Source organism: Paroedura picta, chromosome 7 (assembly GCF_049243985.1).
Source record: "Paroedura picta isolate Pp20150507F chromosome 7, Ppicta_v3.0, whole genome shotgun sequence".
Classification (NCBI taxonomy): domain Eukaryota; kingdom Metazoa; phylum Chordata; class Lepidosauria; order Squamata; family Gekkonidae; genus Paroedura; species Paroedura picta.
The window spans coordinates 25,288,246-25,313,930 of NC_135375.1; the positions used below are offsets into that span (position 1 = coordinate 25,288,246).

Genomic DNA, 25,685 nt, shown 5'->3' on the forward strand with positions numbered 1-25,685 from the left:
TATTCATTTATTTATTTATTTTATTTATATACCGCCCTCCCTTGAGACTCAGAGCAATTTACATAAAACGTAGAAAACTGTACATGGAACTCAGCTTTTCACAATAACATTAACTATGACAGAGGTAACAGAGTATAACAGTGCAAACAGGTCCAGAGCAAAATGCATGGGTAGATTTCTGGGAGGGAAAGATCAGGGGCCCTGGTCTCAACCAAATGCCCAGTAGAATCCCTGTTGCAGCTCCGTCAGGGCCCTGATTGCCTCTGGGAGCTCATTCCACCAGGTGGGGGCCAGTGGGGGCCAGGACAGAGAAGGCTCTGGCCCTGGTTGGGGCCAGGTGGGCTTCTTTAGAGCCAGGGATCATTAGCCAGTTGGTGGCGGTGGAGCGTAAAGCTCTTTGAGGGGCATAGGCAGGGAGGCAGGTACACTGGGCCCTGACCACATATGGATGTTTCAGGGTGTCAACCACAAATCTCACTGGGCAAGCCAACTTTTCTGAAACATAGGGCAGGTGCCCTGTTGAGGAACATTGCTTCCAAGAGCCATAGATTTGTTAAAAGAGCCACATGTGGTCTTGAGCTACTGCGTATTAATACCATAGAAGATGCATTGTGTACCAGAAACAAGTTGTTCCCAAAGTCCACACTTATTTATGTGTGTAAGCTTTTTGTCATGGGGATTTTCTCTGATATCATTCTACCATTTCCTTTTCCTTTTGGCTGCATAAATAAATATTTTTCAATAAATGAAACCTCACATGAAAGCTCAAGGAAGATGCTTGCCAACTGTTACAGTTAAAATGAACTTTTCTTTCTTAAAGCATAAAGCAATAGCTCATTGTCGCTTCAAAGTTTACTTTTTAAAAGAAGCATTGTGGTTGCCAGGAAGAAAAAAATGGTCCATGGTGTATTCTCAGTATCCACATATGGAGGGACGTCCAACACAGTTCTGTTTCTACCTTTCTTATAGATTTGGACCAAGAACAGGGATAGATTTAGGCCATCCATCATAATGGCCTAGCACAATAATTTGTGTGCACACCACAGCAGGGAGAAAACAGAGGGGTTCATGAAACCCATTTGGGATGCTTTTTCAAGATCCTAGTGATCCATTCACTACTTTTTTTTAAATCTTACTCTTGGGAAACAGGGTACAATATTTCCAAAGCAAATTTTCCTATTTCCACTTCTTTATACAAGCAAAATTGACCCTTAAGAATACAGCAAGCTTTCTCAACGGGGGTTACATGAAATACTGTGGTTTTTTGACCAACCTTTCTATTCCCACCAAAAATGCTGGGCCTGGAGGAGGTGGGGAGGGGAGGGGCCCCAAGTGGGCATGTGCACAGCTATCCTTCCCAACCATATTCTGCACAGTCATGCCACTTCTGAAGTTTCACAAAGCCTGAAGAATGTCTCAAGGGTTTCTTAACAGTAAAAAAGTTGAGAAAGGCTGGCACAGAGGAAGATAGATGAGCTGGAAATCCAGGATCCACATTTGAACTGAGTAGCAACAGAAGAGTCAACATCCCTGGTCCATCCATTTGTTTTCATTCACTAGGAGGCAATATGAGAATAGTGACATTGGTTTTGGCAGGTTTCTTCCTTATGCCTCTGCTTCTCATCTGAAGACCAAAGGCAAGTGCTCTTAGAAGGTAGCTAAAGTGGCAAATGAAAAGAAGAAGAGTTGGTTTTTATACCCTACTTTTCATTACACGGAGGAGTCTCACAATGGCTTACCATCACTTGCCCTTCCTCTCCCCACAACAGATACCCTGTGAGTTGGGAGGGCTGAGAGAGCTCTGAGAGAATTATAACAGACTCAAGGCCACCCAGCTGGCTGAGTGCAAAGGACTGGGGAATCAAACCTGGTTTTCCAAATTAGAGGCCACCTCTCTTAACCACTACACCAAACTAGAGAAAGGGTGTTAGTGGAACAGGATCTGCGTTAGGGCCATATGAGAAGTCCCATGCTTTGAACTATCAAGATTGCCGGTGTTCTATCCTTGCCAGGGTGTGTGCATCATCCATTTTATTTCTCATAATTACTAAATAAAGAATAAAATAATATAGTAGTTCCAAGTTCAATACTGATGTCAATATTGCATTGTATTCTCTGTTTCAGGAAAAGGAGTGGTTGGCTTCCAAGATCTAAACTTCCCCCCAGACCTCTGATGAAACTAGTTTTTGGGTTCAAGATTACCATACAGTTTGGATTTCCTTCACAGTTCTGAGTAAACAGTGTCTGACTAGCCTATATTTCCTGCAGCTAAATACCAAATGCATATCTGCCGTATGTTAACCACTGAATAATCATTACGACAATCACATGATGAATTCAAAAGCTGAGGCACAGCTTAAATGTAGACTGTGGTCTCTTTTTTCTTAAAATAAGCTGCTTACTGAATTTTTATAACTCATGACCATGCTATCTACGCCCAGTGGGGAAAAAAATAAAGTCGTGCTGCTCGTCTTCAATAATATAATGTCGCCACTGATCCAACTACAAATGTAAAAAAAATTTCAACAGAGCCTGAGAGAGGTTTGAGTCATCAGCAAGGGTTCTTAAAAATACTTTGGAACATATACTCTACAGCAGTGGTCCCCAACCTGTGGTCTGCGGCCCGGTGCCGGGCCACGAAGGCCAGGGCGCCGGGCCGCGGTTCCCTCTCCCCGCCCCCCCCCCCGCAGTAAAAAACTTCCCCGGGCCTCAAGCTTGCGGCCCGGGAAGCTTCTTACTGCGGGAGGGTGGGGGAGAGAAAATCAGGGCCGCGCATGCACACATGCGCCATGCGCGGTGTGGCGGTGCATGCACGCTGCGCGGGCGGGGCAGTTGCCCCGCCGGTCCCCAGCCAGAAAAAGGTTGGGGACCACTGCTCTTCTCTGTGACAAAAATGAAAAGAAATCCACTTTCTATAGCAGGTGACCTCAACCATTTTGATCTTTGGGGCACCGGTGGCATTCTGACAAAGGAGGGCAGGTGTGATTTTTAAAAAATGGCTACCAAAGCAGGCAGAGACAAATACAAAATGGCTACTGCAGGAGGCAGCGAGAATCACAAAATGTGAGGGAGTAAAGTCAGACATAATTCTAATACCACCTTCAATATTCCAGGCAAATCTTCTGCTTTACCTGATGCCTTTTAAAGTGAATATATAGTTTTAAATATTTTTATGTCAACCACAAAGCTTACCTTCAGTCTCACAGTGAAGATCTCTCTCTCTCTGATCCATTATGCACGGAGGGAATAACGCACATTCGGGATGGAATGCGACTAAAATCACCGATAACACACGGTGCCGGCTGCAACTGGCCGCAGCTTCGGTGCATGCCGCCGAAAAAGCCGCGTTAGCGAAACGCGGAAGAAAGCGCAGCTTCCGGGTGACCGGGGCGCAACCAGAAGCGGCGCCGGGATCGCCGCGTGCATAATCGGTTACTCTGGGTTTTGCCGCCGTTGCGCCCCGTCCCATGCATAACCGGTGTGCTTCACGTCTTCCCCCTCCGCGTTTCCATGTGACCCGAAATCGCCGTTTTGGTGGCCGTGCATAATGGGCCTCTCTCTCTCTCTCTCTCTCTAGCTGTTTTCACAATTCCTGCCTATAAAATGATTAACTCATCTCTAAAGCATTTAACCTAAGATTAGGAAGAACACATAGACCGTTTATGCACTGGAGGTTTCATGCTAGGCTGCAGGCTGGAGTTTTAGTAGTGGTAGGTTGCCTCACCTCTTCCTGCAGCCATGTGGGAGCATTTGGCCTGGTGCGCCTCATCCATCCCCAGACGATTATGAGCATTTTGCCAATGTGATACTACAATTAGTATTATGACAGTATACTGGAAGAGCAACCACTGACGAAGAGAACAGAAAGCGGGTTACTTAACCTAGGATCCCATTTTGGTTGACTCTTTATGTTTGATCATATGTTTGACCATTTAGACTTTATGTTACAACCTTTTCACTTATAAACATAGAGAAGACTACTACATCATTGTGCCTTGTGATTTCCTTTTTCTTTCTGTAGTTCATGATGGGCAGGAGCTGAGATGTGCTGTTGCACGTGGAAGATCTCCAGGTTGTATACTTCCTCACCTCACAGCTTGTCAAATGATAAACAGGACCCACGCAGGGCAGGGCAGATGGAACACAGTTGTCCCTGGGAAGAATGAGAGAAAGGGTGAACTCCGGTGTGGTGTGGGGAGGATCACCATCAAAAATGATATGCAGCCACATTAAGTAGCATGTTTTCACAAGTGGAGCCAATAATAGCTCCGCAGGTTACATAAAGCTGGAGAAAACTTTTCAGAGGAGAAAGAAGCTGCTGCTTCTGCTTGCACACTCCAGTTGCAAGAAGACACCAACTTGCAATAGCCTGGGACACCCAAAACTCTAACTGAACACCTGCTTCAAATACCAAACAGTTTGCTGTAGTGGTTAGGAGTGCGGACTTCTTATCTGGCACGCCAGGTTCGATTCTGCACTCCCCCACATGAAGCCAACTGGGTGACCTTGGGCTCGCCATAGCACTGATAAAACTGTTCTGACTGGGCAGTGATATTAGGGCTCTCTCAGCCTCACCCACCCCACAGGGTGTCTGTTGTGGGGAGAGGAATGGGAAGGCAACTGTAAACCGCTTTGAGCCTCCTTCGGGTAGGGAAAAGCGGCATATAAGAACCAACTCTTCTTCTTCTATATTATCACCCAATAAACACAGACTTGGTAATGTATAAAGAGGCCCCACAGAAGATAACTTTATCTCTGCATGAGTCACTGCTCAAAGCTGAACTTCTTGCAAATTAGGAGGCATTCTGAGAAGAGTGTTTCACAATAACACCGCAGATAAGCACCTCTGAGGATATAATTCCTGCCATCTTAAACATGAATTTAAGATGAGTAACAGGTTTGCTGGATCGGGGAAATTCGGTTGATGTCGTTTACTTGGATTTTAGTAAAGCTTTTGACAAGGTTCCCCATGATGTTCTGATGGATAAGTTGAAGGACTGCAATCTGGATTTTCAGATAGTTAGGTGGATAGGGAATTGGTTAGAGAACCGCACTCAAAGAGTTGTTGTCAATGGTGTTTCATCAGACTGGAGAGAGGTGAGTAGCGGGGTACCTCAGGGTTCGGTGCTTGGCCCGGTACTTTTTAACATATTTATTAATGATCTAGATGAGGGGGTGGAGGGACTACTCATCAAGTTTGCAGATGACACCAAATTGGGAGGACTGGCAAATACTCCGGAAGATAGAGACAGAGTTCAACGAGATCTGAACACAATGGGAAAATGGGCAAATGCGAACAAGATGCAATTTAATAAAGATAAGTGTAAAGTTCTGCAACTGGGTCAGAAAAATGAAAAGCATGCCTACTGGATGGGGGATACACTTCTAGGTAGCACTGTGTGTGAACGAGACCTTGGGGTACTTGTGGATTGTAAACTAAACATGAGCAGGCAGTGTGATGCAGCGGTAAAAAAGGCGAATGCCATTTTGGGCTGTATCAACAGAGGCATCACATCAAAATCACAAGATGTCATAGTCCCATTGTATACGGCAGTGGTCCCCAACCTGCGGGGGCCATGACACCGGGCCGCGGCTCCCTCTCCCCGCCCCCCCCCCCCCGCAGTAAAAAACTTCCCAGGCCGCAAGCTTGCGGCCCGGGAAGTTTCTTACTGCGGGAGGGCGGGGAGAGGGAATCAGGGCCAGGCCGCGCATTGCGCATGTGCGGCCCATGCGGACGCGGCCCGATGCGTGGGCGCGGCCCGCGGGCATGGTCCTCGTGGGCACGGCCCGATCCCCTGCCGGTCCCCAGCATCAGAAATGTTGGGGACCACTGGTATACGGCACTGGTCAGACCACACCTGGAGTATTGTGTGCAGTTCTGGAGGCCTCACTTCAAGAAGGACGTCGATAAAATTGAAAGGGTACAGAGGAGAGCGACCAAGATGATCTGGGGCCAAGGGACCAAGCCCTATGAAGATAGGTTGAGGGACTTGGGAATGTTCAGCCTGGAGAAAAGGAGGTTGAGAGGGGACAGGATAGCCCTCTTTAAGTATTTGAAAGGTTGTCACTTGGAGGAGGGCAGGATGCTGTTTCTGTTGGCTGCAGAGGAGAGGACACGCAGTAATGGGTTTAAACTACAAGTACAACGATATAGGCTAGATATCAGGAAAAAGTTTTTCACAGTCAGAGTAGTTCAGCGGTGGAATAGGCTGCCTAAGGAGGTTGTGAGCTCCCCCTCCCTGGAAGTCTTCAAGCAAAGGTTGGATACACACTTTTCTTGGATGCTTTAGGATGCTTAAGGCTAATCCTGCGTTGAGCAGGGGGTTGGACTAGATGGCCTGTATGGCCCCTTCCAACTCTATGATTCTATGATTCTATAATTTTTCCATGCAATTTTTCCTCCAACTATAACCCAAAAGAACAACAAAAGTCTGGTTTAGCAATGAGGAAAACATTCAGCTATTGTCTATGACAAGAGTCCCCAACCTTTATGAGCCTGTGTGTGCCTTTGGAATTCTGACATGTGGCGGTGGGCACTAAACAAAATGGTGGGCACAGAACAGGAGGCTGAGCCACACAAACAGAGGTAAGCCCAGCTGCAGGGGAGAAGTGGGGTAATTTAGAAAAGATACACTGGGGAAGAGGAGTATAAAACCAACATTGTGGTGATGCTACAACGTCATTTTAATCTGTACAGCCAATCAGATCTCCAGTGGCCAATCAGAAGCTCCGATGAGCAAGAGTCCCATATGGCCACACACTCTTTCTAAAAACACTTTATGGGCAAGAGGAAAGGTTTGGGCAGACAACATGGCACCCACAGGCACCATGCTGGAGCTTCACCATGGGAGAATGACCATACAACAACAACAATAACAATATAACCATTCATGGTGCAAGATCCAACTCTCCTACTTAATGTCCACATGAATGTAGCCCTTCCTTTCCTTTAAATGTCTCTCTTTACCATCCTCAGACTCTGTGCAGAAAACCTCTAGTTACTTCTGCTTGTTCACTATTTCCTTTTTGCCGTCCTTGATGCTTTTCAGTAGTACATAAGCATAGCTGAAAACAAATAATAATAATAATTACCTCAACCTTACCTGCTAATTTTCTGGTAACTAAACTACCAAGCATGCCAGAGAAACTTGGAGACAACAATTATAAGCCAGGTTTAGCTCTGGAAGTATTGTAGCTGACCCACTTACAATGGAATTTGTGAGTTCAATGTAATTCTGGAAGTTACACATGGAACCTTGGTGCCTTCTGTTAAAAAAAAAAATAACTGATGTCTAGTTCATATTGCTGGTCATTTATTTAGGCCAAAAAAAAATGTCTCTAATCATCTATCAAGTATACCTATGTAACAAATGAGAGAAATCATTAAAATGAAAAGCACGATATTTTATCTCCTTTTGGTGCAATTTGTCAATTTTTAAATATTTTACTTATTTATTTAGAGCAGGGGTAGTCAAACTGCGGCCCTCCAGATGTCCATGGACTACAATTCCCAGGAGACCCTGCCAGCGAATGCATTCGCTGGCAGGGGCTCCTGGGAATTGTAGTCCATGGACATCTGGAGGGCCGCAGTTTGACTACCCCTGATTTAGGGCATTCATTAACTGCCTTTTGGCTAACAAAGCAGGTTTCCAAAGCAGTTTACAAGATAAAAATGTGATATAAATAGTCTAAGATCAGAGGAAGACGAGAAACAGCTCAGAAATAGTTTTAAAATATCCAGGGACAAAGCTAGTGTCAGCAAAAGTGCTACCCTAACATATAAAATAAAAACTATTTTATTTCGGCTTAACATCGAACGTCCATGTTCTTTGACCATACTCAAACTTGATACCACATGCAAAAAAAGGAGCATTTTGGTGCTTCCATGTTTGAAAGGAGGTGGATGGGGCATAACAACAGGGTCTCAGTTAATTCCTCTCCGCATTCCACAGCTAAGAAGGGTACCTCTGTCCATACATCTCCAACTTTGAAATATTTATTTATGTTTGGGAATTATGATTGGGATCACATAAACGAAGCTTGTTATTCCAGCTTGGTCCTTGCAACTGTTAAACACCTTTCATTGCGCTTATACTAATTCGCTACTCATCCTCTGCCTATATGAACGGATTGGTAGCTTCATTCTCAATGTATCTGAAGAAGGTTGCAAGGGCACAAACGCTTAGGTAAAGGTAAAGGTAAAGGTAAAGGTAAAGGTATCCCCTGTGAATGTCTGACCCTTGAGGTGACGCCCTCTAGCGTTTTCATGGCAGACTCAGTATGGGGTAGCTTGCCAGTGCCTTCCCCAGTCATTACCACTTACCCCCCCAGCAAGCTGGGTACTCATTTTACCGACCTCAGAAGGATGAGCCGGCTGCTGGGATTGAACTCCCAGCCTCATGGGCAGAGCTTTTAGACTGCATGTCTGCTGCCTTACCACTCTGCACCACAAGAGGCTCTACACAAACGCACAAACGCTTATGCCTGATTAAAACTTTGTCGGCCTTAAAGGTGCCTCTGGACTTCAACTTTGTTCTTAAATAGCCCTGGTTAGCAGACACTGTAAGGTTCTACTTAAGGTTTAGTGTGGGATGGTGGTTACTCTGGGACCGATTAGCAAGCACTCTGAGGCATGCTAGGGCTTGTATGGACTGGTGGGTTGGGGAGGTGAGCAGCGTCGACCAAGCCCTTAATTGCTGGAGTGGTGGGTTTGGGGAGGTGAAGGTAGCATAGCTCCTTTTAGCACTGTTTTATCTGCAGGCTAGGATAAACAGCAGCAACAATATTGTGCCATCAAGTCACAGCAGACTTATATCGAGTCATCGAGAGGTTTTCAATACAAGATATGAGCAGAGGTGGTTGGCCATTGCCTTCCTCTACATTGCAGCTTTAGTTTACCCTGGTGGTCTCCCATCCATGGCCAGCCCTTCTTCCAAGCTCTGACAAGCCCCAACAGGATAGATTCAAGTGGGTCGCCGTGTTGGTCTGAAGTAGCACAACAAAATGAGAGCCCAGTGGCACCTTTAAGACCAACAAAGAGTTATTCAATGCGTGAGCTTTCAAGTGCAAGCACTCTTCCTCAGACTATGACGTCCCATCATGACAGTGGGAATATAAAGCAAACGTTATAAATCTTTGTTGGTCTTAAAGGTGCCATTGGACTCTGATTTTGGTAAGCCCCAACAGGGTTGGGCTGTTTTGGTGCCACAGTGCAAAATGCTGGTAAACTGGCAGCAGCTCACATGAAAGCTAGGATTATTGATTCGAAAATAAATTAGCAAGCAAAAAGATCATTGGCATTTCCCTTTCCTTCTTTATCCCTTTGCCTTTAAAAAAAAAAAAAGAAAGATTGACATCCTGGTATACAGCCAAGGCAGGGTGTTGTAACTTGATCTTAAACATTTGCAGCTTTGTGGAAATTGCCACTTCTATGGCACTGGCATACATAAAATTGGTTCAACGAGTTCCCATAAAATCCAAGTCAGAAATAGAAAGCACATTTTAACTGGAACTTGTGGTCATTAGCAGCAGTATTTTATTACTCTCAAAGGAACAGAGGAAAATTCCACGAACTTCCGATTATTCACCAAAAGCCTGGCTCCAACTCAGGAGGGTGGGGGCAAAAAGACTTTTTAATAAGCCCACTATCTCCAGATACTTGAGATAAATGTAGTCGCAATTTAGTTCTTTTTGCTGGAGTGCAAAAATGCATGCTCTTCGCTCCCACTGTTTAGCAAACAATAGCACAGAGAGCCCTGGTAGTAAGATCAAAGACAGCACACTTGGAGCAGTATTTTGGAAAGGAAAGGGATTCACAGTGACATTTCACAGAAGGTGAAAAAAAAATTGAAATCCAAAGAGCATGCTGCTGAACCAAGCATATATCATACCTAGAACATAAATATTATGTTCCACGCTAGCTGAAGGATTATGCGCCAGTGCACTTTGAAAATTTCTGAAGAGAATTAAAAGGACCTTTGAATGGGATTTGAAAAGCTCAAGCAGAGTTTTTCTAGGAACGCTGAAGCACATCGAAACAGGAGCCAACATGGCACTGGGCAAAGTAATGCAGGAGTCCTTGCATAAGAAGTCCAGAATCCTTGCATGAGAAGAAATCCTTGCATGTGAAATCCAGAGTCCTTGCATGAGAAGAAGCCCAGAGGTCCCCAGTGTTGTCCTCATGGCTGTAATGACACCTGCCCAGTGCTTTTTTAGAAAGTGGGTGTGCCCAGGTGAGGCTTGCAGATTTGATTGGCTGTGCAGATTTTTTTTAATGTTGCTTTGGTAACCGCTGCCATCATATCAAAAATATCTACGTTGTGCATCTGAAGGTTAGCTCAGGGAGCCATACGGTGGCTGTGTTCACCATACTGTGCTAGATGGTGCCCACAGGTTCAGAAAGGTTAGGGACCTAGGGTTGCCAATTTCCAGGGATCTGTTCACCTGGAGAAAATGGTTTCATTGGAAGATGGACTCTATGGCATTATACCCCTTTGAAGTCCCTCCCCTCCCCAAATCCCACCCTCTTCAGACTCCCCTCCGTCACCCCAGTTCTCCAGGTATTGCTCAAACTGTAGCTGGCAACAACCCTATGGGGACCATGGTGTAGTCAGATTTTATGCATACCGATTTGAAAGTAATCATCTCATACCATTCAATGAGGGTTTCTTCCAAATTGTCATTACTGGGGGTTTTAATTTGAAAGTGATTTTATTGGAGTGTATTGTTATATTTATTTTCTGTTTTATCTTGTTGTCGGGAAGGGCGGGATAGAAATTAAATTATACATAAATGAAATAAATAAAGTTGTGCATAGGATTGCAGCACTGGCTTCTGTTGGACGGGAAAACATGCAGTGTGATTACTAATATCTGCAAGTGTACAAGACGATCATATTAGAAGCCGAGAGTCACTCCTGCAGCCAGCCAAATATCATCAAAGTGTCAGCGAGAGCGTCTTGTTCCCTGTAAAAGCACTTTATCCTCCATAAATGCATAACTCTCTGTCTCTGATCTCCAGTACTTAGCTGAAATGAGTGGAATTTCAAAAAGGTGGATAAAAATTCATTCCTGCCACTGTAATCTTTAATTGCCTGTGATTCAGCAAACAAATTGCATTTTTCCCCTAATTGTAACTTTGGGGAACATAAACATTGTTTAGAATAACAGCATTAAACATGGTTTTTCCCATATAGGGTAAATTACTCCATCGTAGTGCATAAATCTTCACTCTGCCTCTCTTTGTCCAAAAAAAAGTAGTCTCTTTTGCTTCCACTGGCATTTTACAAGGTATCCCCTGTGCAAGCACCGAGTCATGTCTGATCCTTGAGGTGACGCCCTCCAGCGTTTTCATGGCAGACTCAATACGGGGTGGTTTGCCTGGGCCTTCCCCAGTCATTACCGTTTACCCCCCAGCAAGCTGGGTCCTCATTTTACCAACCTCAGAAGGATGGAAGGCTGAGTCGACCTTGAGCCGGCTACTGGGATCGAACTCCCAGCCTCATGGGCAGAGTTTTCAGACTGCATATCTGCTGCCTTACCACTCTGCGCCACAAGAGGCAAAAAAGAATCAGTATTACACTCTATATCCCTGTGTTATGTTCTCTGCACTTCCCCAAGCCTAGGAGCACTTTATATAATTTAATTTCCTTCAGGTCAGAAGACCCAATTAATGCATTTACAAATGTTCAATGTATTTGGGAAATTATCAGCTATTTCTACAAGATGCAGCAGACTTTTTAAAAACAAAACCCTCTGCATCAGATTTGAAAGAAAGGCACAATGGAAAATGCTTCTTCTCCATCTTTCTTTGAGCTAGTCTCTGATTCTGTATATGCCTATATACAGATTTTCCACCCCCTCCCACTAGCTGGAAAATGTTACCTTCACAAATAGATGGGTGGTACATGCTGAGGTTGAAGCTGTGTAGGACCAAAAATAAAAGCCCCAAACCAATATCTATGTAGTACCTTTATTATGGGGCCAACCCCATGACTCATGTGCAAGCTCTCAAGTTCCCTGGAACTTGTCACCAGGACAGATGTTAGAAGCTATAGAGAGGGGTAAAGTAGATGCTGAGCAGATTTTGCAACTGGTGGCTTTCAGAACTCCTTTAGGTTATAACAGAAGGCCTGATGAAGAATTCTAAGGAACTTGAAAGCTTGCAAAATTATGCATCGTCACTGAATTGGTTCTAGTAAAAATATTACACAGATTGTGAGAAAAGCTTTTTAAAGACAGCATCCCTGTTAAATCCCAGGCTGGTATCATTGTGGGCAGGCAGGTAGTTGTGAGTTCCTGCACTGTGCAGGGGGCTGGACTAGATGACCCTGGAGACCCCTCCTGACTCTATGATTCTACTCCCAGAACACAGTACTAAGGAAACGTTCTGTCACCAGAAGAGAATTCCTATTCTATGCTAGAACAAAATTTGAGCCCAATGGCACCTTTCAGACCAAAAGGTTTTGTTCAAGACATGAGCTTTTGTGTGCATGCACACTTCCTCAGACCGTGGAACAGGCATCATAAGAGTACAGATATAAGGAGACAGTAAATTAGTAGCATCATAGTAAGCAGCATCATATAGACATCCATCATTATGCAGCATGATAATTCCTTGCTAGAATAACACATCAGTTCTTTGGGTTCAACTGTCACTCACATAAATATAGGGGAAGAAGGTTAGTGACTAATGGCAGACACTTTCCCAGTTGCAAAAAGAAGTAATTAAAAGAGACTTGTTGCTATTTCAGACCAACACGACTATCCACCTGAATCTATTCTTGGCTAGGTTTGGAATAATCTCCCAGGTTCCTCCCTTAGCCAGTCCCTCTATGTTCATCTCACACTCTGGATTCTGTCACCCAGCCTAGACTGCCTTAGAGATTCTATAGCTTGTAGCACCACTCATCCCAGTCCCAAGGACTCCGTTACCTATAACTGAACAACTGAGATTGAAAGACAGTGATTTATTGCTTCAAGAGTAGCTGAAATGTCGATTCTGCACTCCCCCACATGCAGCCAGCTGGGTGACCTTGGGCTCGCCACAGTACTGATAAAGCTGTTATGACCAAGCAGTAATCTCAGCCTCATCTCCCTCACAGGGTGTCTGTTGTGGGGAGAGGAAAGGGAAGGCGATTGTAAGCCATTTTGAGACTTCTCCTGGTAGAGAAAAGCAGCATATAAGAACCAACTCTTCTTCTTCTTCAGTAATATCAGGGCTCTCTCAGTCTCACCTCCCTCACAGGGTGTCTGTTGTGGGGAGAGGAAAGGGAAGGCGATTGTAAGCCATTTTGAGACTTCTCCTGGTAGAGAAAAGCAGCATATAAGAACCAACTCTTCTTCTTTTTTAAAGGGAGCGATCTGCAAACATCTGGAGGACAATTTGGTGATCCAAGGAAGTCAGCATGGATTTGTCTCCAACAGGTCCTGCCAGACCAACCTAGTTTCCTTTTTTGACCAAGTAACAGGTTTGCTGGATCGGGGAAATTTGGTTGATGTCATTTACTTGGATTTTAGTAAAGCTTTTGACAAGGTTCCCCATGATGTTCTGATGGATAAGTTGAAGGACTGCAATCTGGATTTTCAGATCGTTAGGTGGATAGGGAATTGGTTAGAGAACCGCACTCAAAGAGTTGTTGTCAATGGTGTTTCATCAAACTGGAGAGAGGTGAGTAGCGGGGTACCTCAGGGTTCGGTGCTCGGCCCGGTACTTTTTAACATATTTATTAATGATCTAGATGAGGGGGTGGAGGGACTACTCATCAAGTTTGCAGATGACACCAAATTGGGAGGACTGGCAAATACTCCGGAAGATAGAGACAGAGTTCAACGAGATCTGAACACAATGGAAAAATGGGCAAATGAGAACAAGATGCAATTTAATAAAGATAAGTGTAAAGTTCTGCATCTGGGTCAGAAAAATGAAAAGCATGCCTACTGGATAGGGGATACGCTTCTAGGTAGCACTGTGTGTGAACGAGACCTTGGGGTACTTGTGGATTGTAAACTAAACATGAGCAGGCAGTGTGATGCAGCGGTAAAAAAGGCAAATGCCATTTTGGGCTGTATCAACAGAGGCATCACATCAAAATCACAAGATGTCATAGTCCCATTGTATACGGCACTGGTCAGACCACACCTGGAGTACTGTGTGCAGTTCTGGAGGCCTCACTTCAAGAAGGACATCGATAAAATTGAAAGGGTACAGAGGAGAGCGACGAAGATGATCTGGGGCCAAGGGACCAAGCCCTATGAAGATAGGTTGAGGGACTTGGGAATGTTCAGCCTGGAGAAAAGGAGGTTGAGAGGGGACATGATAGCCCTCTTTAAGTATTTGAAAGGTTGTCTTGGAGGAGGGCAGGATGCTGTTTCTGCTGGCTGCAGAGGAAAGGACACGCAGTAATGGGTTTAAACTTCAAGTACAACGATATAGGCTAGATATCAGGAAAAAGTTTTTCACAGTCAGAGTAGTTCAGCAGTGGAATAGGCTGCCTAAGGAGGTGGTGAGCGCCCCCTCACTGGAAATCTTCAAGCAAAGGTTGGATACACACTTTTCTTGGATGCTTTAGGATGCTTAGGGCTAATCCTGCGTTGAGCAGGGGGTTGGACTAGATGGCCTGTATGGCCCCTTCCAACTCTATGATTCTATGATTCTATGATTCTATGATTCTATGATTCTTCTTCAGTAATATCAGGGCTCTCTCAATCTCACCTCCCTCACAAGGTGTCTGTTGTGGGGAGAGGAAAGGGAAGGCGATTGTAAGCCGCTTTGAGCCTCCTTCGTGTAGAGAAAAGCAGCATATAAGAATCAACTCATCTTCTTTTTCTTTGCTGGAGCCTTGTGTTAGGGCTATATGTTGCAGACCAAGATGGACAAATTTTTCGAGAATGATGTCAGAGGGGTAAAATTAGACCAATAACTAGCAGCCCCCATATATAAATGCCTTGTAATCTGGATTTATCACACACGTCGCAAGACAGATCTTTCTTTCATTTGTTTCTCACAAGAAAGAGAATGGTTAGGAGAAGGGTTTTCAGACGATGAGGGGGGAAGGGCACAGTGTGCTTTCTCGGCATCGGTATTTGGTAGTGGTTAGCTGGTAGCTGGAGACACCCATTAATTATAAGCACAGAGATCTCCCTTTAAGGTTTGCTGTGCAGCCTGCAGGACTTCAGCCTAAACACTGGCTGTTTAAGATCTGACTTTATTTGTACATGTTTCTCAGCCCTGGGCTCTTACCACGTGGGGGTTTCAAAGACTCAGAGCCCACTTGGGATAGGACAGGGGGTGGGTGTCAGTAAAGGAGGGGGGCATTTCATCCTGATGGGTAAAGGGTGGGGGGAAGAGTCTTAAAGGGCTTGAACAACAAACAGGAAATGCCTGGCTGGCTGCTGTTACTGCTTAATACAGAAGGGAAGCAAGCATTGGGAAGAGAAGCAACTCTGGGAAGTTAGCAGACGCCCGGTGAACGAGAGAACCGCCTCTGTTGCTACTCAACTTTGCATTTCTGCAGCACGAGTTCTGTTGCATCGCAGCCATGGGCTTTCGCCCTCCCAGCATCCCTGGTGTCGCTGTCCGAGGCTTGGTCCTGGCAGGTGAGAACATCTATTGCTCTTCTTTCTGAGGTTTCCTATCTGAAAACACCAAAAGAAAGAGAGAGAGAGATCGGGAGAGAGATTCTCTCACCTCTTGAGATTCTCCAAAATCAAGCAATTCATAATTCCTTCTTCTTTTTTTCAGTTTGATGGCTCTTGAGCCAATCCCTCAGAGTTCTGACTCAACTTTACCACTAGTGGTTCTACAGAGACTGCAACATGAGCTGTGGTTTTAGGGAGGGGGATTTAAAAAAAAAATCTGAGTGGGAAAAGAGAGATCATAAATGCAGCAGCTGGATGAAGGGTGGGAATGAATGGGTTGATGTAGTGTGTTCTTGTCTGCTAGTTGCTTGTAACATTTTTGCTGATAACTTCAGAAGTTATTGGAAGGGTTGCAGGGTAACCCTGATAAACGGTAGGGAGAGCTGGTTTATGCTGTACAGACTCTGACCTATGGTAACACTTGGAATTTCCGTGTTAAGGCTCTCGTGTTCTTGAAGGTTTCTTAAAGCAGCACAGATGTGGAGAAATTCAGATGTGGAACTCGAGGAAATGGAAACGGGGGAGAGAGCAAGGGAGGAAATGCAAACAATTGTAATTGCTGAATACTTTGTAGGTCTCTGGGGTGCAGTTTTGCAGAATTATGTGGGTGAAGTACACACACAGACATACAAAGCAGGCTGAACAACTGCTAAAAGAAGCCAGGAAATGTTATGGAAATCAACCAAAGGGGAATGAAAGAGATGTTTTCTGTGGACCATCTCTTGTGATTTTTGGCTGCTGTTCACAAATAATTTTCACCAGTGTAGTTCTACTTATTTTCATGTAACAACTCTGCTGCAAGCAGTTTAGAGTTTCCAGCTTTTATCTGTATTTTGGTTTTTTTGGGGGGGGGGGGGCTCTTTGGAAATGAACACACAAAAGTTCAGTGAATGCCAGATTACGATGATCCTAGCAATGGTGGCACTTTGCATGCATGCATCCTATTATTATGGAACTACCAAAATTGTAGCACGGTGATCTCCTTCATATACACTACTAGCCATGGCTGGTTTTACACAGCTTGTGACTTGTTCTGATAAACGGTTTCCTGATTACATTACCTCTTGTGAAATATCTCAGCCAGAGACCAGGAGAGCAACTGCCAATCAGAGTGGGCAAAACTGAACTGGATTGATGAGTAGGTCTGACTCTGTACTAGGCAGTTTTATGTGTTTGTGTGATAGCAAATGGAACCTTTGTGTGTATGTGTGTGAAGGGGGGCGGGAGGTTCTCTTTCTCTCTCTCCTGGAGCTGGATTCAGCTAAAGTAGAGGAAGTATCTAGCATCAGCCATACACAGAGACACTACACAAACTAATGCAAAATCAGAACTTGCACAAGTCAATTTGCAGGAATTGCTGTTGCAAAAAAAAATCACTGTAAGAAGGATGCCTTGGTACAAAGAAATAGGTGGGATGGAAAAGGCATAAGATTTCAAGGCTATGGGTAACATAAAATGGATAGGATTTTTTAAAGGCAGGATGGCACAAAACCATTTGAAGTAACTAAATGACATGGGCAGTCTGGAGGCTAAAGTCACCTTGCTGCAGTCAAGTAGTTCTTAACCTGGAGTAGGGATCCTATCCTGGATAACTGCAGAGGAAGAAGGATACAGTGGAGTGAAAGAGAAAGTAGAAGGTGGCAATAAGTCGACAGGACTCAGGAAGTGAGCAAGGGGAGGAATTCCATTTGTAGATTCTATGGCAACATACCCCACTGAAGTCCCACCCTTGCCAAACCATGCCCTTGTTAGGCTCCTCCTCCACCATGACCCCCAGGGAAAGAGGAAAAGTCCTTTCAAGTGAAGGAAGTCATTTCACGGTCTGGAGCCATGTTTGCAGGACTACCTGTTGCCTTATGCTCCCCGCAGGGCCTTGCACTCTGCAGGCACTAATATGTTGGTGATTCCCAGCCTCTGGGAAGTTCACCTAGCCTCAACCATGACCAGGGCCTTTACGGTTCTGGCCCCAATCTGGTGGAATGAGCTCCCAGGAGAGCTGAGGGCCCTGCAGGAGCTCTCGCAGACCTGTAGGGCCTGTGAAATGGAGCTGTTCCGCCAGGTCTTTGGTTGAGGCTAGGGCGTGGTAGATTGAGGGGCCCCTCCACATATGAGCACCTTATATAAGAACTAGGAGAAGAAAAAGAGTTGGTTCTTATATGCCACTTTTCTCTACCTAAAAGAGGCTTACAGTGGCCTTCCCTTTCCTCTCCCAAAAACAGAAACCCTGTGAGGTAGGTGAGACTGAGACAGTATTGATATCACTGCTCGGTCAGAACAACTTTATCAGTGCTGTGGTGAGCCCAAGGTCACCCAACTACATGTGGGGGAGCGCGGAATCAAACCTGGCTCACCAGATTAGAAGTCTGCACTCTTAACCACTACACCAAGCTGGCTCCTAACCACTATACCAACTATAAAATCAACAGATTATAATCTATCTGTAGTGGGAATACGTGGCACCCCTGAGAATTTATACCCTGAGGCACTGGGGACGGACAGGGGGGGTTAAGATGATGGGAAGGGTGGATATGGGATGGGGTTTAAAATTGTCACTGCCAGAGTATGTTATCTTAATGTTGTACTATTTTAAGGTTTTAATTGATGTGGGCTTTTTTCCCCCTTTGAAACCCACTGCGAGACGTTCTTGAGAGTGGCGAGTAAGAAATCTAATAAATAAATGAAAAAATAAAATAGAAACCCAATAGGGATGAAGGAGCAAGCCAAGGAAAGGACCTAATTAGATAATTGGGATTAAAGCCAGGTTTTCCTCATTGGGGGTTAGGGTTAAGGCAGGCCAGAGAAGCCTAGGCCAGTAGCCAAAAAGCTAATGAGGTGATCAACAGAAGGCATTCCCAGTCCTCAGGGAATGGTTATTCTGTATATCTTCCATGTATATATTACTGTTAATCCAGCATAGTATAGAGATTTATCAGAGTTATAGGGTTGGGAAATTCCTGACAATTTGGGAGTTGAGTCTAAGGAGAGTGGAGTATAATGCCATACTGCTTCCCTTCCAAACCAAGCATTTTCTCCCGAGGAACTGATCTGTCACCTAGAAACAAATTGTAGTTCCAGGAGACCTTCAGCGCCCATCTGGAGAATGGCAACTCTACCAGTCTAGGATCTGGGAGACCCCCATTCAAATCTCCATTCTGCCATAAAACATGCTAGATGAATTTGGGCCAGCCCCACGCACCTAGCACAACCCACTTTCCAGGGTAATTGTGAAGGTAAAATGGAGGAGGGAGAGAATGATGCTGTAAGCTAATAGACTAGCAGGGTCCAAATATCTAAATGAAAAAAAAAATGGTTTCAAGCACTTCATAGCATAAGCAGGAAAGAGAAGTCCCTGCCTTCCAGGAACTTACAATTGTAGCCAGGGAATAGGAAACAGCAGGAAAGGGGATGGAAGAAACAAAATAAAGGGGAAAGTGTGAATAAAGTGTACCTACAGAAGAACAGATTTCATTGCCTGTTGGGTTGAGGATAAAAAAGAACAAGAGAAAGTAGTTTAATGATTCATTATTGAACACTTGTTTTTTTAAAAAAATTGTTGTACCACTGGCTATCCCGATTTCCCACTGAGGATTCACAGCTAGGAACAGGCTCACAACAGTTATTTTGTCTTCCTTTTATACAATCTGATGATATCAGTGCCCAAACCTTCCTGTCATATAATTTGGTGATGAACAATTGCATAGAGATTAAATGGCTAGACAAATCCTTGGTGTTTACAGACAGGCAGAAATGTTAGCCAAGAGTCTCCGTGTATGCTTTGTTGGTTCTCAGCTGTCCCCGAACTCCTGAGAAGAAGTCAGAGAACAGAGAACGGAATATTCCACTGGGGATTTTTGCAGTGAATCTTTCAACTTGGTAGGATTCATGCAGCCCACTTCTGAAGATAGAATAGAGTCTGGAATATGTGAACTTCTTACATTCTCAATGAAGAGCTGGCACACGTGCAGGGCCATATTTTTTATTTGTCATCTGCCAATTACTAAACAATTGGAATGTGTGAACTGACTCTACTAAAAAGGTTTGTGAGGAAATGCAGTTGTTTGTAATGTACTGCTTGACTTGACATCTCAAAAGCAACCTACCCATGCATCAGTAGATTCATGGACACAAACAGCAGCTGCAGAGGGATCTGCTGTAGGGCGAGGGGAACATTCACCGAACCCATACACATATCATTTCTGACTCCAATTGGTCTCAGAGCTCCTATTTGACTCATGGGGAAAGCATACAGGAGCCATCTGCACACCATTTTCTTCTCCCCTCAGTGTAAATAGCTTCTCATAGCAGGCAACAGGGGACATGAAAACCAACATAGGGAAGGCATACCACCCCCACCTCACATGGCTATCTTGATCCCAATTGGAGTCCTAGGGTTGGATCCAGGCTAAATTTTCCACCAGTCAAATACAATTTTTTCCTGCCTCTCTGCTTCCACTCCAGCATACTGATCTTCATGATCCTGAAGAATGACAGGAGAGGGATCTGCAGCGAAAATGGGGAATCGGTGGAAATTGCCAGTTTCGTCTGGATCCAACACTGATTTAGTCTGGATCCAGCATTCATTAATATATTTATTTTAGTTGATTTATTTCATTCATACCTCACCTTTCTCCCCAGTGGAGACCCAAAGCAGTTGGCACCTCTCCTCTGTTTTACCCATGCATTCTGTAAGGTGAGGGCATCCAGAGAATAACAAATGTGTGATTCAATCCTAAAGCTTGTCTGGGTCTTCCTATTTTTGGTTTTGCACAGACTCCATGTTGACTTTCTTTTCGTGCTGTTACCAGAATCACACTGACACATGTCCTGTGACATGTGTATTAAGCCGTGGGGAACTAGCAGAGCAAGAGGTCGGTAAGGTAGCGAAAAATTGATCATTTTTGCCAATCTTTATGAGGTTATTGAACCCTTAAGAACTCAAGGCAAACGTTACTAAATTATAAAAATAATAATAAAGTCTTTATTCGAAAGAAAATAATAAAAGCATAAATATATCTAACACATCTATCAAGCAGTTGTATAGAGAAGAATCAGGGTGGAAAAGAGGTCTCAGTATAATTACCATTCCTATAGAGTCAGAGATCGGCGACACGAGTCAGTGTGAAGGGAGGTTCCAATGGATCCTGAGTTGGAAGACACTCAAGGTGGCTGTGTACAGCAACTGTTTATATAGGTTTTTGGGGAGGGGGCTACGTGATGTGGCCTAGGTGTACACATGATGGAATTTTCCATACAGGAGGATGTTGGGCAATGCCCTGGCCAGGTCTGTAGATGGCCGTTGATGGGCTTAAACAAAGGTGTTAAACGGGTCTAAGAAAAGGGAGCCATCATGTGTCAATAGGTCTAGCTGCTGAGTTTGTGGAAGGAGATTTCCTATGGCAGAGGGGCCAAGCATGACTCATATGAAAGACAAAGAGGTTTGCCTAGGGAGCCCCTGGGCAAACAGGTTTGAGCCTGGCCACTGGATCAGCAATACAATGGGGTGGAGTGGGGGTAAGGAGGAGAGCAATATTTGAGTCAGGGGATAACTGTGTCAGGCAGAGGCTGCCATTTTGAGCCTGTGACTGAGAGCAAGCTCTTTAAGATGGAGTTTGACTGGGCTTGGCAGACTAACAGTGTCATGGCTTTGGCTTAAGTGTAGACTATTGAGGGGTGCCATTGGTTGTAAAAGAAGAAGAAGAAGAGTTGGTTCTTATATGCCGCTTTTCCCTACCCAAAGGAGGCTCAAAGTGGCTTACAGTCACCTTCCCATTCCTCTCCCCACAACAGACACCCTGTGGGGTGGGTGAGGCTGAGAGAGCCCTGATATCACTGCTGGGTCAGAACAGTTTTATCAGTGCCGTGGCGAGCCCAATGTCACCCAGCTAGTTGCATGTGGGGGATTGCAGAATCGAACCCGGCATGCCAAATTAGAAGTCCACACTCCTAACCACTACACCAAACTGATAGTATGCCAGTTGGTGAGGCCATACTTAAAAGTGCAGAAATAAATCTAGTTTGGACCCATATATATTTCAGTTTGATGTCAAGACAGAACAACAGGCTATCGTCATCTCCAGAACAGTTGCTTTGAAATGAAATGAAATATGATTAATTGGAAATTCGGACTGTAAACAATGTTTCTAGGAAGTCACATTGAAACTGGGTCAGTCTTCAAATACCTCCAATAATTCCTGCCCTTTATTGGCAAACAAAGACACCAGAACATAAAAATTACTAAATTTGCAAGGTCTCACAGTGCATATTTTCCACTGCAGCTTCTGGCAAGACAGAATGTAAACACACATTTCAATGATTTTCAATGATTTTCTGTTTAAAAGGCCAACTTCTACTCCCAAACACAGAAGTCCCATTGTCTGCCTTGTAAAGAGACTGCAAAATTATAGTCCACCGCAAAATGAGCTACTCAGTTTCTTTAAAAAACACTTCTTGCATTTTCGTTCAGCCTTACAAACCTGCATAGTCAATATATTTCACAGCACAGTAATAATTACTTTTTCTTTGTGTACTTCAATTTGTGTGAAGAACTGGGCCACAGGGAGACAATCTAGGCGTGTCCTCTTTTATCAAAATGATATTGCTTTAAGCAGTATTGAAGAGGCAGTTGCTGTGCATAAAACAGACCATAAGGAAAGTCTTCCATATGAGGTCATTTTTGCCAAGCGAGTTTCTGTTCTGTCCTTTTTTCTACTTTCCATATTTCTATGACAGAAATAATTCAGAAATTAATTGCTAGTTGGTCACAAGCAGCAGTTTACTATTGTTTAAGGTTGGCATTTTGGGGTATCCTTCTATGCCAAGCTAAATTCCAATGTATCTTGGAGCAAAAAAGTTCCCACCAAACTGTTTTTTCCCCATGGTAACAGAAATCTTTGTAGGTCATCATAGTAAGACATCCAGGGCTTGAAAGCATACTTTGACATGAGGTAGAATCTCTCTTTTGCATAGATTGAAGAAAAGCTACAGTTTGAACCTAAGATACGAGACAACTAACGTAAACTTTCATGCACAGTAAAGGAAAATACTTAAACATTCATAATTACGAATTGCTTTTTGAACTTATTTCTACACAGAGTATGTAACAGGGCTTCGTGCGAACAAGAAGGCTAAACATCAAATGTTTTTTTATATTGAGGACAAAATTATAGCTGACATCTTTTGGGATGCATTTCCTTTGGGTATGTTTGCAAAACTAAGAGAAAAATGGCTCTAGAACATTTTCCTCTTAGGATATCATCACCTGTAAAGTAGTAATAAATGCCCTTTAAGTACTGTCCGTCATTGCTTACAGTTTGCTTTCAGTAAACAAAAAACACCGGGGGGGGGGGGGCTCCAGAAAATTATGCATTTTGCCATTAGTGTTTTTTTTTACTCCAAACCAATTAAACATATTGAAGATAGAAAATGCCCAGGAGTTCAGAACACAAACTCTGTTCTATGAAATAGGGTGGTGAATTTCTCACTGGGGCTTGGGCATCTTCCGTACTCAAGTTCTGTTACCTGCCCTCATTCATGTGACCAGGTAGGAGATGTCTGGGACATGATCTGCATCCCTGGCATGATGATTTTGCTTCTTGTGTAACCTGGAAGTGACATCATCATGGGGGTGGCACTCTAGAATTTAGCCACACTATGACTCAATCCTAGAGTTTAGATGATTGCTAAAATGTGACCCCTGACATACCACTTCCAGGTTTCACCAGAAATGACATCATTGTTCTATCTAGACCCACCAGTTCCCTACTCCCAACAGGAAATCCCTTCCTCTCCCATCAGTTGCCAGGCCATACACGGCAACCATATGAGGAATAATTTAAGTGTTCTGCAATGATACAGTCATTCAAGACTATCTGAAGGTTCTTTCTGATAATCTAGACAAAATTTATCTCATGGGAAGATAGATATGTTCATGGGACAAAGAAATATCCCAAGTATAACAGACAGTGGTTTTATATGAAAGTTCAGCAGCTTCCAAGGCTTTCCTAGTATTCCTATAGGTTATAGGTTACAAGTAATTTTAGTAGCATCTTTTTCACATTGTTTCTAAACTTATTTCCCTTATGAACCAATTGTGTGCTTGAGATATGAGTCAAAGTTTCTGCAGAAAGACTTAGAATCATAGAATCATAGAGTTGGAACCCCTTCCATCTAGTTCAACACTCTGCTCAACACAGGATCAACTTCTCAACTTCTAACTGCTTTCTGAATATTGCACAATAGCTCTGTATTCTTGGAACTATGAAGGGTGGCCAAATCCTGGTGGGGCCAAGTGATCTCCTGGAATTGCTCTCCAGGTGACAGAGATCAGTTTCCCTGGAGAAAATGGCTCTTTGGCAGGTAAACTTTAGGGCACTTATACTCCACTCAGGTCCCTCCCCAGGCTCCACCCTCAAAATCTCCAGGTACTTTCCAATCAAGTTGGCAACCCTAGAAATAAGCAATTCTTGTTGAATTTACATTATTATATTAATAACATTATTATTATCATCATCATCACATACAAAGCCCTCCATGGCCTTGGTGCCTCATTGGTGGAGCCTAGCTCTCTCACTAAGCTCTGCCACAATTTTACTACCATCAGAAGGGGCTTCTGCAAAAGGGCCATATCAACAACTGCCCATACACATGCTTTCTCCGTTACCTGAGAAGGTCAGGAAAGTTCCCGCTCTCCTGGACTTCCACAAACTATGCCAACCTTAAGAGTTCAGTTGGGGATTTTCTATACAGGTAATTAACGTTGCAGCTCTACACAATGGTTCACAAGCAGTTGTGTGGTATAAAGCTTATTGTAATAAGGATTCTATCAGGTAATTCTGTATTGTGTTAATGCTTAGGCTATGCTTCAGGTCCTTCTGGTGGTTTTGTCTTCTAATATGCATTAATTATTCAATATCCGATCTTGCTGACTGTATTGACTTTGTGTAATACACCTTGAGTCCCTGTGACAAAGGTGGACTACAGAAAGGAGATGAGAGTACTTCAACCACAATGATAGACCTTTTTCAAATGAGGCAGTAGTCACCTGTAATTTTACAAGGCTGGAATTCATTCCTTATTCCCTATTTCTTATCTGAGTAATAGGAACAACCTGGATGAGGAAGATAAGTCTATACACCTCTGCAACCCTAATTGCCAGCCATAAGTCATATGCCACCAGAGTATTTCCTTCAAGGTGCCGCAGTTATTATAGCCCAAAGGATTTTTGTGTCATGCCCTATAAATAGGGTGTCAGTTCTGTATTGAGAAATACCAGGAGATACTAGGGATGGAGCTGAGGAGGATTGGGGGAAGGGAAGGACTTCAATGCCATAAAGGCTACATTTCAAAGCAGCCATTTTCTCTATCGCCTGGGGATCAGTTGTAATCACAGTTCTCTAGTCACTACCTGGTAACCCTACCCCTAATGCACGATTTATGGTTGAAGGCCAGTGTGCTAAGAGCTGGACCCCCCTCTCTGGGTTATACTTATGGCGGGTTAATGGTCAGCAACCCTTTTCTGTCCCCATGGTTGATAGTGGGCTAGGCCTAGTTATTTGTAGTCTCCGCCGCTTCTGGACATCTCGTGTACTGTTTTGTCTATTTTATTGGTGAGTCTTATATTTAGGGGTTGTTTTATCGGGAGTTTTATGTATGTTGTAACCCGCCACAAGCCATTTTGGGAGTGGCAGGCTAGAAATCAAATAAATAATAATACCACAAGACAACACATCAGATTCAAGCACTTTTGGGACTTAACTGCTTTTGGCCAGCACAGCCACCCTTTGTAATTTAGAAGGTTAATGAGAATTCTTGAAGATGGCTTTATGTCCTTTCCTCATAACAACTGCAAATTTGAGGGGAGCAACCATTGAGGTTTCCTCATTGAGGTTTCTTTTCTGTCAAGTGTTCTTGGGATCACAACCCAATAGTCATTCTGAAGTTATTTTCTTCAGCTCCATTGTTGTTTGGTGGGTCTTATAAAATATCTAAATTATTTTTTTTTTGAGGTGGCCATAAATATTTTTGTATAGATACTCAGCCACCTCCAGT

The 25,685-nt window shown here is 43.9% G+C and overlaps 1 protein-coding gene and 1 long non-coding RNA gene across 2 annotated transcripts in view; one reads left to right on the forward strand and one right to left on the reverse strand.

The window, feature by feature from the left end:
- Nucleotides 1-25,685, reverse strand: part of LOC143842224 (uncharacterized) — a 26,639-nt gene continuing 954 nt past the window's right edge. The window contains exons 2-3 of the long non-coding RNA XR_013233027.1: nucleotides 4,090-4,153; nucleotides 1-1,658 (exon numbers count right to left, since the gene is read on the reverse strand). This is a non-coding gene — a long non-coding RNA (uncharacterized LOC143842224). The remainder of the gene's footprint in view (nucleotides 1,659-4,089; nucleotides 4,154-25,685) is intronic.
- Nucleotides 15,346-25,685, forward strand: part of ITGA1 (integrin subunit alpha 1) — a 74,684-nt gene continuing 64,344 nt past the window's right edge. Inside the window, exon 1 of the mRNA XM_077347090.1 lies at nucleotides 15,346-15,596. Within this exon, the coding sequence (XP_077203205.1) occupies nucleotides 15,539-15,596 (58 nt within the window). The 5' untranslated portion in view covers nucleotides 15,346-15,538. The remainder of the gene's footprint in view (nucleotides 15,597-25,685) is intronic.